The sequence below is a fragment of the Bubalus kerabau genome, chromosome 5, assembly GCF_029407905.1.
Source record: "Bubalus kerabau isolate K-KA32 ecotype Philippines breed swamp buffalo chromosome 5, PCC_UOA_SB_1v2, whole genome shotgun sequence".
NCBI classification, from domain to species: domain Eukaryota; kingdom Metazoa; phylum Chordata; class Mammalia; order Artiodactyla; family Bovidae; genus Bubalus; species Bubalus kerabau.
The window spans coordinates 57,430,191-57,444,286 of NC_073628.1; the positions used below are offsets into that span (position 1 = coordinate 57,430,191).

A 14,096-nucleotide genomic window follows, 5' to 3' on the forward strand; every position below is an offset into this window, starting at 1 on the left:
TGGAGGATCCCATGGACGGAGGAGCCTGGTAGGCTGTATTCCATGGGGTTGCTAAGAGCGATTTCACTGTCACTTTTCACTTTCATGCATTGGAGAAGGAAATGGCAACCCACTCCAGTGTTCTTGCCTGGAGAATCCCAGGGACGGGGGAGCCTGATGGGCTGCTGTCTATGGGGTCACACAGAGTCGGACGCGACTGAAGTGACTTAGCAGCAGTTCATCTATGCCAAACAAATTATCTCCCCTACCCACCTTCTTTTCCTGACTCCTCATTTCTTTCAGCAGCATCTTCTTAATCGTCTGAGCTCAAATCCTTGGTGCTACTGACTCCACCCCAACCCTTCACTGTTTGTCTTCAACACGGAAACCTCTTGATTCTTTCTTCATTGCATTTCTCAAATTCACTATTCACTTGCCATGTCCATTGTCACCATTCATGCTTAAATTACTGCAACAGCTTCTCTTCCCTTTTTGGAATGTGTGGTAGATACAACAGACAATACTATCTTCCTGAAGTACAGCACTCATGGCATTCCTATAAATAAAATTTCAGTATGTCCTTATGGTTCTCATAATAAAGTCTGAATGCTTTATACTAACATTTAAGCTGTTGCCAGAGTTTCTCAGGCACAAGTCTAATATTATTCTACTTTAAATCTCTCCATGAACTGGGGAAAATATTTACAATATGTATGAGATAAAGTTAATATCCTTAATATACAATGAGCTTTTACAAAAGCACTAAAAAAGACAACAAAGTAAAAAGAGACATCGGATACAAATAGGTGACTAACATAAGAAATAAAAATGACAATTACATTTAATCATAACCAAATTTTTTTTTTTTTTTTTTAATGCTGGAGTCCAGCGCCAGCAGCCAGGGAATCAGCCTGAAGAGATGAGCAGTGTCGGTGGAGAATGATGCAGCCTCTGATTCAAGGTGCAGGACTGCATGTTTATTTCAAGCTTCAGGTTCTCTTTTATACTCTGACAAAAGCATTAGGTCAGAGGTTTGACATTTTCAGTTCCCCCTCATCCAGATTTATTGTCTCATTGTTGCCCTTCAAACAGAGTTCCTGCTTCAGCGATTCTCTCAGAATTGTGTTTACTTGTGATTACATTGTAACTCATGCTTATGTCTGGGCTGCATACCACATTCCTCAGTTTATTTCTTATCTTTGTAAATCCTGCTTGCCCCTAGTATCCTAAGCTCACCACCTCCTAAAAAGGCTTCTAGCTATTAATATCTCTAAAATTCCTAATCCCTACAAGCTATAGTAAAATATGCTAACACTACAACATTCCTTAAGCTTTTAGCTTCTAACTATTCTTAACTATTCCTAAACCCTAAACTCAGCAAACTTTCTTTGCCACAAACATATCCCTCACAAACAGGTCTCAGATAACAATCCTTCCCATGGCCTCAAGTTGTGGCCTACCTGCTCATCCTGGAATGTTCTTTGTAAAGATCCTTGAATAAATGTCAATGGTTAACTTTACGGATTATTCTCTGGGCACAACTGCAGAAGGTTTTGTGCCTTCTCATGCTCCTCTCAAGAACAATAAGCACCTTAACATTCTTTCCAGCCAACTCAACTGAAGAAAGGAAAGAACAAGTCAGAATCACAAGACCTAACTAACTCTTTCATCCTGGGACCGCACCTGTGGGACAAGGAGAGCGGGTTGGCGCCGTGCCTCCATTTTGTCAGCAATGCCTAACGCAGCTCTCGACATTTTTACATTTCACTACTTAAACTGGTAAACATTGAAAACGGTCTTGTTAAGGATATGGATAAACTGGCCCCTCATATCCTACTGGTGGGAGTATATAATGGGGCCAACATTTTGGAGGGAAATTTGGCACTATATTTAAAGTATGTATACCCTTTGACTTACTTCTGCTGCTACTGCTGCTAAGTCGCTTCAGTCGTGTCCGACTCTGTGGGACCCCATAGACGTCAGCCCACCAGGCTCTCCCGTCCCTGGGATTCTCCAGGCAAGAACACTGGAGTGGGTTGCCATTTCCTTCTCCAATGCATGAAAGTGAAAAGTGAAAGTGAAGTTGCTCAGTCGAGTCCGACTCTTAGCGACCCCATGGATGCAACCTACCAGACTCTTCCATCCATGGGATTTTCCAGGCAAGAGTACTGGAGTGCGGTGCCATTGCCTTCTCCATGACTTACTTCTAGGAGTTCATAAAGAAGGTTTCACACAAGTCTATAAATTTATAGAGAGATTCTGTGGCACTATTTGTAGAGAGGAAAAAGAAATAATCCAAACATCCATTAATAGATAACTGGTCAAGTAATGGCAACCCACTCTAGTATTCTTGGCTGGAGAATCTCATGGATGGAGGAGCCTGGTGGGCTACATTCCATGGGGTCGCAAAGAGTAGGACACGACTGAGCAACTTCACTTCACTTCAAGTAAATTATAATACATCCATACAATCCTATGCAGCAAGTAAAAGGAATGAGGTAGAACTGTGTATTCTTACAAGGGGAGATATCCAAGATACATTAAAAAAGAAAAAGAGCAAGTTTCAGGTAGCCGTGTATAATTTGTTTTGTTTTTAGGAGAAAAAGTTGTACAGCTGGGACTGCATATGCAGAGAAAATCCTGGAGGAATATTCATACTCTTAAGTTGTCTTTCAGAGGTCAAATTACAAAGAATTCTATTTCCTTCTAAAAAATATATTATGTGAATTATAACAATAATGTTCTTGGCCCTACTACCAGCTAGTCGTGTGACTCCAGACAAGTTCCTTAACCCACTACTCCTCAGTTCTATAACCTAATCTCTGGAACCTGTGAATGTGGGAAGGGGAACTAGATTGCTAATCAGCTGATCTTAATATAAAATTAACCTGGATTATCTGAGCGGGCCCAGTGTGATCACAAGGGTCCTTAAAAGTCAAAGAGAGGGACAAGAAATGTCAGAGTGATAAACTGACTTGACGGACCTTTGCTGGCTCCAAAGATGGAAGAAGGGGACCATGAGCCCAGGAATGTGCATGGCCTCCAGAAGCCAGAAAAGGTAAGAAAATGATTCTTCCCTAGAGTCTCTAGAAAGGAATGCAGTCCTGCCAACAACTTGATTGTAGTCCAATGCAACCTATTCTGGATCTCTGACCTCCAGAATTACAAAATAATACATTTCTGGCCATTTAAAAAATTAATAATGTTTATGTATTTTTCAATTAGAAAAAAATATTAAAAAAACAACCTTTAACAGTTCTCCAACAAAATGAAGTTCAGATGCCTCAGCATAGCCTATAGAGAGAGCTCTTCCTGATTTACACTATCTCCAATCTCATTTCCCACAGTCCCCTGCTCTCCTCCATCCATCCTCTCTCTACCCCAGCCCCCTCAACAGCTCCAGGTCTAACATCCATCTACTGTCCTTACAGCAAGCTCTGATGTTTAGTGAATGCCCCCACGCCTTTATTCACTTTATCCTGTCTAAGAATGCATTTCTTCTTGTAGTCCTCCAGTTGGAGTGCCTCTTCCATGAGGTTTTTCCTTACCTCCTTCCTTGTCCTGCATCACTACAAGAAGTAGTTTCCCTGCAGTGAGATGCAATTCTTTTACATGCCTGGCTCTCTTCTGGACTGCCCTTCCTAGACAGAAAGCATTTCTTCCCCAGGTTTTATCCCACAATTATAACGGTAGGTGTACCACTTAATTAGTGACCTATATAATCTCCATGGTCTTTCTAACCTTATTTCCCACTGCTCTATAACATGACACCTTTGGTCTACTGGTTACTACTCAAACCTGCATAAAAACTCTAAGCCCCCTTTCTTCCCAGCCTGAAATCCCATCCCACCTCTTTCTCGATTGGTATCCATCTTGTGTCCTACTTCCCTTTAAGAAATCTTTATTGACTGCCTTCCATGAACTTCTATGGCATAGATCTTTATATCCTCCACAACTCCTACTGTAATACTGGATACATAAAAAGTATGCAATGAAAACTGACTTAAGTGTGAATACAAGTATATGAAAAAGTCTGCACATGAAAAAAATGGACTGAACATAAATTTGTCAAAATGTAAACAGAGGTTTTGTTTAGGTTGTGGGACATTTTCCTTAAGGAGCAGATTTAAAATTGTTATAGAAGTACTCAAAAACCTGTACACCCATTTAATAAATTACTCTTTATGTGGGAAAACATCAAGGATGCCACCACCAAAACAGACACATAAAAAACAGGAGGCAGTTTATTTAAAGGAGCTCCTGAAGTTAACACAGCTAAAGGTTAAAAATGAGTTTGCCACTCTCTAGCTGTCTAACCTTGAGCAGAGTCTTAATTTTTGTGCCTTAAGTGTATATATATATATATATATAGAATCTTGGGATCATTGTGAAAATAAAAATAATCCATGTGACCTGCTTAGTCAAATATGTATTTGGCTTATAGAAACATCCAGATGTTAGCTACTGGCAACAACAGTTGAAAATGCAATGGCTGTTAATACCCCTGTATTTGCATATATAAAATAAACAACAAGGTCTTACTGTATAGTACAGGAAACTATTCAGTGTCTTGTGATAAACTATAATGGAAAAGAATAACTTTTTAAAATTTCTGTATTTGCAAACAATAAAGCCGATGTTCAAAATTAAATGACAGTCACTGCATTTGGGTGACATTATCTTAGTCACTGGAACTTGTCAAACACCTCAGGACATATCTGTGCTGCGTGCTATTCAAACAGCACTAAACTTGGCCCCAAGTTTAATTACACACGTCTCTGAACACGATCTCAAAGTCTATCTAATACAAACTAAATTTCCAACCCAAAAAGGGCCAGTTCTGTTTCTCTAAATGTCTGGGCTCATATTCTATTAATAAAATAGGTTTTTCAGGTCAAATGCTTCCCAGAAACCTAAATGATAGAATGGAGATGGGGAATTTGAAGATTTGCAGTTATGTCTTGGCTTTATTACAGATTCAAATGGCTGTCTTCCATTAGTCAAATTTTGAGATAGTTTTTCCCTCAAATATAAAATAAGAACTGTTTACTTTCTTATTTCCAGGGTAGCATAAGAAACATGCACAACTCACATATCTGAGGGAAGAGTTTATGCAAAGTCAGATATTGGTATCTAGTACTACTGGACTGCTCTTCTCATGTCATGATAACTAATAAAATGTCTATCTTATTTTTTTCCTTTCGTATCTGCTTTTCCTTTTTACTCCCATTATATGTAGGTTAGTTCCTAATCAGTTAAGTGTAAATCAAGTTGAGTGTGAAGAAAGTTATCAAAACAGCACCATTACATAGAAAAGTACTATTAAGTGCAAGTAATGGTTAAGTTTGTGTGTCAGTTTGACTGGAACGTGGGTTTACCCAGATATTTGGTTAACCATTATTCTGGGTGTTTCTGTGAGGGTGTTTTGGGATGAGATTAACACTTACATTGGTAGATGCCATAAGGCAGCTTGCTTTCTCTAATATAGGTAGGCCTCATCCAATCAGTTGAAGACCTGAACAGAACAAAAGGCTGACTCCCCATCCTGAGTAGCAGAGAATTCTGTCTGATGGCCTCTGAACAGGAACATCAGCTCTTCCAGTCTGCCAGTCTGGGGACTTGAACTGTGTCATCAGCTCCACAGGTTTCAAGCTTGCCAGCCTCCATAATCACACGAGACAAATTCTTATAATATATCCCTTTACATATATAAACACACATATTCATATACATATATGCATACATATCTGTATCTTATTAGTTCTATTTCCCTGGAGAAACCTAAAGCAGAGCAATACCATTATTATACTAAAACTCTGCAGATAAAACTGAACAGAATTCAGATTATGCTTGAAGGCCAAAGAGAAGGCAGGGTTTTTCTAACAACAACAAAGATTATGCGTAGATATATTCTCAAGTCAAAAATACATGTAGAGTTCTTTCCAGTGCACATTTTCGAGTGGCTTTCTACCTATTGCACTTTGCAGCATGGGGGGTATCTGCCTTTAATAAATGAGCCATGTACACAGCTGGGGCCTCTTCCTATACATAGTGAAACAAGGGGGTGAAGGAGAAAAGGGCACTGAAGTTTATTTCCTTGAGCAATCTAATCACTGGATTGTACAGAATATCTATCATGGAAATTTTTACATCTGCTAAGCTTGGCCACTGCCTACAAAAGGATAAAAGGCAGGAAGAGCCTTCTTTTAGATGGGACAGTGTTCTGGGGACAGAATACAAACCAGCTAAGGAAAAGAGTTAAATCTGGAGATAAGGGGGGAAATGAGGAACCCAAATAATCCTCAGCTATTGTTAAATGAGTTAGAGAAATCATCTTAGAGCAATTCTGGCTCATTATAGCACAGAAGAGCAAACCATCACTTACTGTTGAGGGGCCTTCCGTGACCTGTGGTTCCCTTCCCAGCTTGTTTGATCACTCAGCTATTCTGTTCAAAGTAGCAAGCCAAGGCAGTCACAATTCCACAGCTCTGTTCTCAGCCCTTCCTTGCATCTCTTAGAACACTCTGCAGGGAATGCCTATGTTTTCTTCTTGGCCACAGACTAGCTGGATGAGTGAAGGGGCATCTTGTCTCAAATATGGAAATTTCTCTAGGGAAGGGCTACAACGATATCCATGTTCCAAACAGTTTTACCCAAGAAGTAGCATCCAAATGATAAGATCTAATTATTTTTAATATAATCACATTTCTAATCATGTAAATATTTTTTTATTCTTCCTTATCTTAATTACTTTCTCTTTTCTTTACAGATAGGGATATGGAGAGGAATTATATTTCACTTTCTTTAATTGGTTTCAGGGCCATAATGTTCACCAGTTGGGAGAGAAAATCCAGAAGGGCTGGCAGGCCAGCCTCTAGCAATGCTTGAAAAGGCAGAAATATCCTGAGTCAGCCAGTGGGAAAAGAAAGCATATTCAATTTTTTAAAAAATGGTCACATTTCCAAGCAGTATTTGAGAAGTTACATCAAGTACTGAATTGGAACAAGGCAACTGGTACTAGTAAATTAACAGATAAACAGAGTAACATTTACCTTCATTTTAAAGAAGGTATTTTAAAAAGTCTCCATTTCCATAATACTCTTATCAGTATAAAATAACACTTTAACAAACAAATTGAAGGTCAGTAACTACCATGAATACAACACTTATTTCCCATTTATTTGTGATTTTGCCGGGGTTCAAATCAGTGAATAAAAATCAATTTTCTTTTCACAGAGAACTTGTTCTTCCACTATTATTTTCAGAATCATTGTAATAAAAACTCTACCTGGAATGGGTAATACAAAAGAGAACCTGAAGGTCTAAAAAGACTGTGCAAAATTTATAACAACTGGCATTAAAAACAAACCACCAAAGGCTCTGATATCTGGCTTCTGATCTCTTAGGAGGGTGGTTTTCAGTCTGCACGCGTGTGTGCTAAGTCACTTCAGTCATGTCAGACTCTGTGCAACCCTATGGACTGTAGCCCATCAGGCTCCTCTGTCCATGAGATTCTCTAGGCAAGAATACTGGAGTGGGTTGCCATTTTCTCCTCTAGGGGTTCTTCCTGATCCAGGGATCCAACCCTCATCTCTTATGTCTAGAGCACTGGCAGGCGGGTTCTTTACCTCTTAGTGTCACCTGGGAAGCCCCAGTCTGGTGTGTGTCAAAATCACCTAGAGAACTAACGGAGCCTACAGAAGCCCAGGAACATTTCACTGGGAAGGCCTGGATGTCTGCATTTTTACCACATTCTCCAGCTGTGGTTTCCAAACTGGCCTGATTAGAATTGCCTGGGAAGTTTTGAAAACAACAATGAATCCGCAGGTTTCACTCCTGGACATTTTGATTTAGTAGGTTAGACTGGGAAACACAAATCTTAAAACATTTTATTTTAAAATCTTTAAACAAACTTTCTAGGTGGTTTTGATCGTATGTGGGAACTACAGACTTAGAACACTTATTTAGCTAAGTGTCTCTCACAGAGCTCTTAAGTCTGAGCTCACTAAGAATATTCATAACTCTAGGTAGGTTATAAATCACCATCCTGTGAGAATTTAATAAATTAAACTGTCTAGAAGTGACTGGATACTAAAAACTCTACCCAATTTAGCACTTAAATTACCTAATGATTTTCTGTGTATCTACTTTCCACCCCCAGGCAAAGGTCTATATATAATATTTATTTCCTATGACTGTTAAGTGCTAGCCACAAAAGTGCTCATAAGCAAGTTGTCCCACAGGATTTTGTTCTGTTAACCTCTCCCTCTTCTTCCACTCAGACTACCAGAGCTTTGAGGAACAGACCTATTTTAGGGCACCATGGCCAATTGATGTCACTTGCAGCATTATACAGCAAGACATCAACCCAGAAACCTGCAAACCCGGTCCCCAGCCCACTGGGAAAAAGATACTAGAAAACAATAACGTGAGAATTAATTTCTTTGGAGAAAGAAATGCTCTCACCAAAGAGTTCATTTAAAAGCTTGGCTGTTCTTAAAGCCAAGACAGGAGAAAGCTAATACAACTTTAGAATCTTTAAAAAATACAGTGACTTTTGGTTTAGGGCCTCCAGTAGCCCTAAACCCACATTATCTGGCCCCACTCCTCCTGCATCTCAGAATCAGATGTTTAATTCAAAGGCAAAACAGAAAGAATATGAAAGCAATGGCCAACAAGGAATTTGGGAAATGAGCTTTGATCTCACTTTCCTTGTAACTGAAGTCCTATCAGACTGGGATATCAATATACATTGAATGGAAAAATACACTCAAAAGCAGGTGAGAATTATGCTTCTTGAAACACAGATGCTAATTTCTAATCCTTGCCACAAAATCAATCCCAGACCATAAACTGAGGGATGAGATGATCTTGTTTGGACAGAAGACACTGACTGGTCTCTGTAAGCCAGCAGCAAGCAAGAGGCAGAAATGCCCATGGGTCCCATGTGTCTTTTCTTAGTGATGATGGCTCTCCTTACCAGACAGTTACCAGCAGACAGGTCAAATGTACTTAGTAAAACTGTTGGATGGGCAACCAAAGGGAAGAGAAAGACCTCCTGGAGCTGGGAGGGAAAACAAGCCAAATGCTACTAGCAGCAGGCCCAGCTGGAGGACGGCTTGGTTTGCAGGTTGATGTAGTTCCCCTGGGTGGACAAAGACATATCTTCTCTGGAATTGCTCATCATCTTTTCAATGAGGACTCTAAAAATCAAATAAAAAATAAGCCTGAGAAACTGAATGGAGAAACAGCAGATATTGTGTTTTGTCACCAGATGGCAATCAGTAAAGCCACAAGGTTTAAATGCCTCATTATCCCCAATTATCTCAGGAGAGAAGACCGCATCCCTGGCCTTCAGAAGTCAGCATTCTATTGGCTCAATCTGTTCTTGTTTGCTCAGAAACAAGAAGGTTCAAGATACTGCCGTGAAAGATGGGTACATCTGTATGCTTATCTCTAGAACAGCATAAGCTACTCACCTCATGGCCTCATTAATATTTTTGTTCTCCTTGACCGAGGTTTCTGTCCAACCTGTGAAACCATTCTCTTTACTGAACCGGTCAACCTGGTCTCGGCTCACTGCCCAAGGGGATAGATCACACTGGCAAAGAAAATAAATCAAAGGCAACACCATAAACTTCCTGAGAATAGGAACATTGCTCAGATACACGTGGATTTAAAATAGTTCCCCTAATGGCTAGAACAGAAGCATCAGAAATCTACGGTCAACGTTCTTCTCAAAGAAAGTTTCAACATCTCTTGAAGAGAGGTAGAGAAGATTTTGCCAGCTTGAGAAGGGCAAGTGGAAACCTAGAATCAGAGTGCATTTTAGATTCACTTACTCTCTGACCAGACTGAAGCCAGGGGCCGTTTTCCAAGCTGACCACTTACCTTGTTGGCTAAGAGCAGGCAGGGCACCGGCTCTCCATTGGGCAGTGTGAGCTTGCTGTCCAGGTCTTGTTTCCATTTCTGGCTGTTGCTGAAGGTAGTGGCATTGGTAACATCAAACATAATAACACAGGCAGAGGCATCCCGATAGTAAAGTCGGGTCATAGAGGTGAAGCGCTCCTGCCCTGGGAAGTAAGACAGTTCTTGAGAAGGTGATCCTCAGAACCAGCTTGGGGACCCTCTCTGACACCCTGCCCTTTCCATCTTCATTAAAGGAAAGAGGGCAGTATGAGGAGCGGGTGAGTCCAGATTTTGTACCCAGATCATCCACTTCCAAATTCCTGCTCTGTCATTTACCATCTATGTGACTTTGGATAAGTCAACATTTCAGTGCTTCAGATTGCTCATCTGTAAAGTGGGGGAAAGCAGTAGTTTTTTTTTTTTTTTATTACAGGCTAGTTGTAAAGATTAATGAGTCAGTGAATCTAAAACGCTTAGAAAAGTGATTAGCAAATAATAAATAAGGGTTGTTGTTCAGCCGCTCAGTCGCGTTCAACTTTGTGATTCCATGGACTGCAGCATGCCAGGATTCCCTGTCTTTAACTATCTCCCGAAGTTTGCTCAAACTCATGTCCATTGATTCTATGATGCCATTCAACCATCTCATCCTCTGTCGTTCCCTTCTACTTCTGATTTCAATCTTTCCCAGCATCAGGGTCTTTTCCAATCAGTCCACTCTTTGCATCAGATGGCCAAAAGTATTGGAGCTTCAGCTTCAGCATCAGTCCTTCCAATGAATATTTAGGGTTGATTTCCTTTACAATTGACTGGTTTGATCTCCTTGCAGTCTAAGGGACTCTCAAGAGTCTTCTCCAGCACCACAATTTGAAAGCATAAATTCTTCAGCGCTCAGCCTTCTTTATGGTCCAACTCTCACATCCATACATGACTACTGGAAAAACCATAGCTTTGACTAGACAGATCTTTGTCAGCAAAGTGATGTCTCTGCTTTTTAATACTTTGTCTAGCTATTATTATTGTCTTCTCTTGTTTCTCACCAAGGTCAGCTGGAAACCTTAGAAAGAGCACCCTCTGCCTGCTGTGGGAGCATCCACCTATGGTCTTCATAGTTCACTACCTCACCAGCCCTTCCACCCACACAGAGACTGCTCTACATTTATTCAGGGTAAAACATTTACAGATCTACAAAAGCTCTACATCTATTCAGCTTATATATCCTCAGAGCAGTCTGATCATTCCAGCTTCAGAAAAAAAAGTTTGGTTCCACTTTTTCTCTGAAAGCTTGTTGGTTAAACCAAAATCTCTCCCCTTATTCTTGTCCCGTCTTCCCATCCTACCTGCAATATCCCACAGCTGGAGGCGCACCATCTCTGAGTCAGACCACTGGAGAACCTTCAGAGCAAAATCCACTGAAAATATATGTATAATATACTTGAATAAAGTTTACCTTTAAAAAGTCCACAAAGTCATATCAAATACGCAGATACAACCCTAGGGACACACAACTCCAATCGAATTCATTCATTCATTGTTTGTTTATTTGGTTATTTTAAGCCCTCAATGGACCACACCCATGTACTGAATATGGGACATATAATTCACATGCATCTTCTGAAGGCATCTCTGGCTTTTACTTTCTTGTCAAACCAATTATTTGATCCTACTAATATTGCCTTATCTCTTTTCAGACAGTTGGCTCAGGCTGAGAAAACTCAATTGGAGAATATTAGGTGAGAGTAATTACAAAAACAACTTATCTCAGGTTAAACAGTTTTTGGAAGATTTAGGGGGCTTTCTTAGGGAAGCAATGATAAGGTAGAAGATGGAAATGAGGTAAGTGTGTTGGCCTTTGCATCTTCCACATTCAATTTCACTGTTGGTTTCTAATCCAATTGTATTATGAGAAAATCACACCCTTGGGGGAATTCTACATCCTTCATAAGGCTGTAGGAATTATCCTGGGCAGGAATGAGATAAAGTGAAAAGGTCCCAGAGGATTCACCCCACGGGTGATGCTTAAGAGCTGTGCTGGAAGCTCCTGCCTCATCTGTAGTTGCTGAGACTCCATGAGTTAAGGACAAGGGGGAAGAGCTTTTGATGAAGACAGAAACAGGATAATTTCTGGTGTTTGGAAATATATTTCTTCACATCTATGACAGAAATGAAAGCTAGGGGAAATTTAGAATAAACACTGAAAAAAATAGCCAGTCAATTATATTCTTTACTATAGGAAAACTAGAGCAATTGCTAAAAATTAGTGGGATACTTTTAAACCAAATCCGTGAATTAGGGGCCCTCATGTTACTTATTTTTTTTTTGTTTGTTTGAACCTTAAAACCCTTCATTTTGATGGGTGTTCTTAAGGAAGATGTCTTAATTGCAATGTAATTGCATGTTAATTTTTAAAAATTCCATAATGAACACTAGTGTACATTTTCAAAATTTGTATTACAAAAGTTCTTTTAATGGAGATAAATAAATGTTTGTTACTTTCCCTCTTCACCAGCTCTCCCCAGCTAAACTTTTAATTAAAAGGCATTCTTCTACTTCTGGAAAGTTGAGTCCAAAGGCCACACCTGGAAAAGAAGTGAACCCCTGGTGTCCCCTTTGTCCTTTGCCTCCCCAGTTTGAGAGAAAAAGGGGTGGGAAAATAGAAAAGTGGTATATTTTACACTAGGAATAGGTTGTCTTTAAACAATCAATGGACAAAAACCACACAGCTCATCAGCATCTGACTGAGTGTCCAAGGGGCTCTCCCAGGCAGGCATCTCCATAACAAAGCCAGGCTCCTTGAGGCCAGGTTAAACACCCTTCTGTTCCTTCAACAACTGTCTGTAACTCTCGTGAAAGGTAGAACAGCAGCTCCAGCTGGTACCTAACCAGGTTCTCCAGAAGGTCTCAGCGGCGTCCGCTTGTCGCAGAGATTTGCCAGTGACCGCTAGGAAGGCTGGAGGCTTGAGTTCACAGCTCCCCAGCGAAACGCAGCAACTGCTCATTTTCTCACCCACCCTTCCCCATTTCCTACCGTCACACCTTTGCCTTTCTCTCTCGACACAGTCAGCTCTGACTGGGTAAACTTCACTGGAAACCCCCCGGAGAGGCATGCACATCAAACACCAGGGTCCCAGACAGCTCCTTCCTGGCCCGGGGAAGGACCTTAAGACTGCAAAACCCCGGCCCCCAGCCGACTCCAGTCCGCGGCTGGTCGCAGGACCCCGGCCGCTGCCCCGCCCGCCCCTCGCAGCGTCTCACCTCCCACCGTGGACTTGTAGTGTTTGCTGAAGCTGTCCTGGGAATATCGCTGCACCAGGGACGTCTTGCCGACCGCGGCGTCCCCCACCACCAGCACTTTGAACAGGTGGTCGCGGCTGCTCATGGCTAGCGGGATGGACGCTTTACGGAGGCGGGGAGTGGGGGGTTTGCTTATTTTCACCTCTTGGTCTCGGGACCCCCGCTCAAACTGAAGGGTGGCATACCCGCCCCACAGCCCGTTAGGGCGACTCTGAAGAGAAAGCAAAAAAAAAAAAAAGGAAACTTTGCGCTCAACTAGACGCGCTTCCTCCCCGCGCGGCCGCAGCCTGGGCGGAGCGCAGGGCGCAGGCTCTGAGCCCCCGGCTGTTACCTTCTTCCCCTGCCCGCCCGGCCGCCGAGAAAAGGGGCGAGGCACCACGATGCCTTACCCGCCCAGACTTCCCCGGAGCTGCTCCAGCGGGCGACGGAACACAGCCAGCTTATTTCACCTCACGGTGGGGAGGAGATGGAGGCCACCCCCTAACTGCACAGACCAAATTCGGGGGGAAAGAGAGGCGTACGCCTAGCCTCCTCCGGACCCCGGACCGCCTCAGGTGGCGCGGTCCCCTCGCCTGCCTCCGCGTGTCACGTGCAACGTCGCTTGGCGCACTACACTTCCCAGCGTACCTTGCGGCGAAGGCTACTTGCAGAGCGCAGCGACTCGCCCGTATGGCTTCCTGGAAGTGTAGTTTATGCGCTATTTTTTTTTTTTTTTTTAATACACTTAGTTTCAAACTCCTTCAATGGTTTGGAATTTTATTTTTAAATAATTCTGGAATAGAAAACATTCTAAAGAAAGCGGTTTGTCCGACATGATCTAACCTTCCTAAATCTGTCCCCACATACATGTCTCATCTTTAATAAAAGTTTTATGGAGTTAAGATTAAAAAAATTATTCCATAGATTCCATATATTAT

The 14,096-nt window shown here is 41.6% G+C and overlaps 1 protein-coding gene across 2 annotated transcripts; it reads right to left on the reverse strand.

The window, feature by feature from the left end:
* Positions 1-5,212: 5,212 nt before the first annotated feature.
* Positions 5,213-13,788, reverse strand: RAB29 (RAB29, member RAS oncogene family). Of its 2 annotated transcripts, none has more exons than XM_055581753.1 (6): positions 13,569-13,788; positions 13,141-13,390; positions 11,226-11,297; positions 9,871-10,052; positions 9,459-9,580; positions 5,213-9,182 (listed from the first exon to the last, which is right to left on the reverse strand). In XM_055581753.1, exons 2-6 carry the CDS (start codon positions 13,262-13,264, stop codon positions 9,071-9,073), a joined length of 612 nt encoding a protein of 203 aa, XP_055437728.1. In that variant the 5' UTR covers positions 13,265-13,390; positions 13,569-13,788; the 3' UTR covers positions 5,213-9,070. The 2 variants fall into 2 exon arrangements, with proteins under 2 accessions (XP_055437728.1, XP_055437729.1); XM_055581754.1 differs by having other exon boundaries at positions 13,141-13,388; positions 13,511-13,788.
* Between the last annotated feature and the right edge of the window lie 308 nt (positions 13,789-14,096).

Excerpts from the sequence above, each read along its gene's own strand:
- RAB29 (XM_055581753.1), bottom strand. The coding sequence starts at position 13,264 with ATGAGCAGCCGCGACCACCTGTTCAAAGTGCTGGTGGTGGGGGACGCC. Across the intron at positions 11,298-13,140 it reads CTACAAGTCCACGGTGGGAG|TGGATTTTGCTCTGAAGGTT; the intron begins GTGAGACGCTGC and ends ATATATTTTCAG. Across the intron at positions 9,183-9,458 it reads AATATTAATGAGGCCATGAG|AGTCCTCATTGAAAAGATGA; the intron begins GTGAGTAGCTTA and ends TTTGATTTTTAG.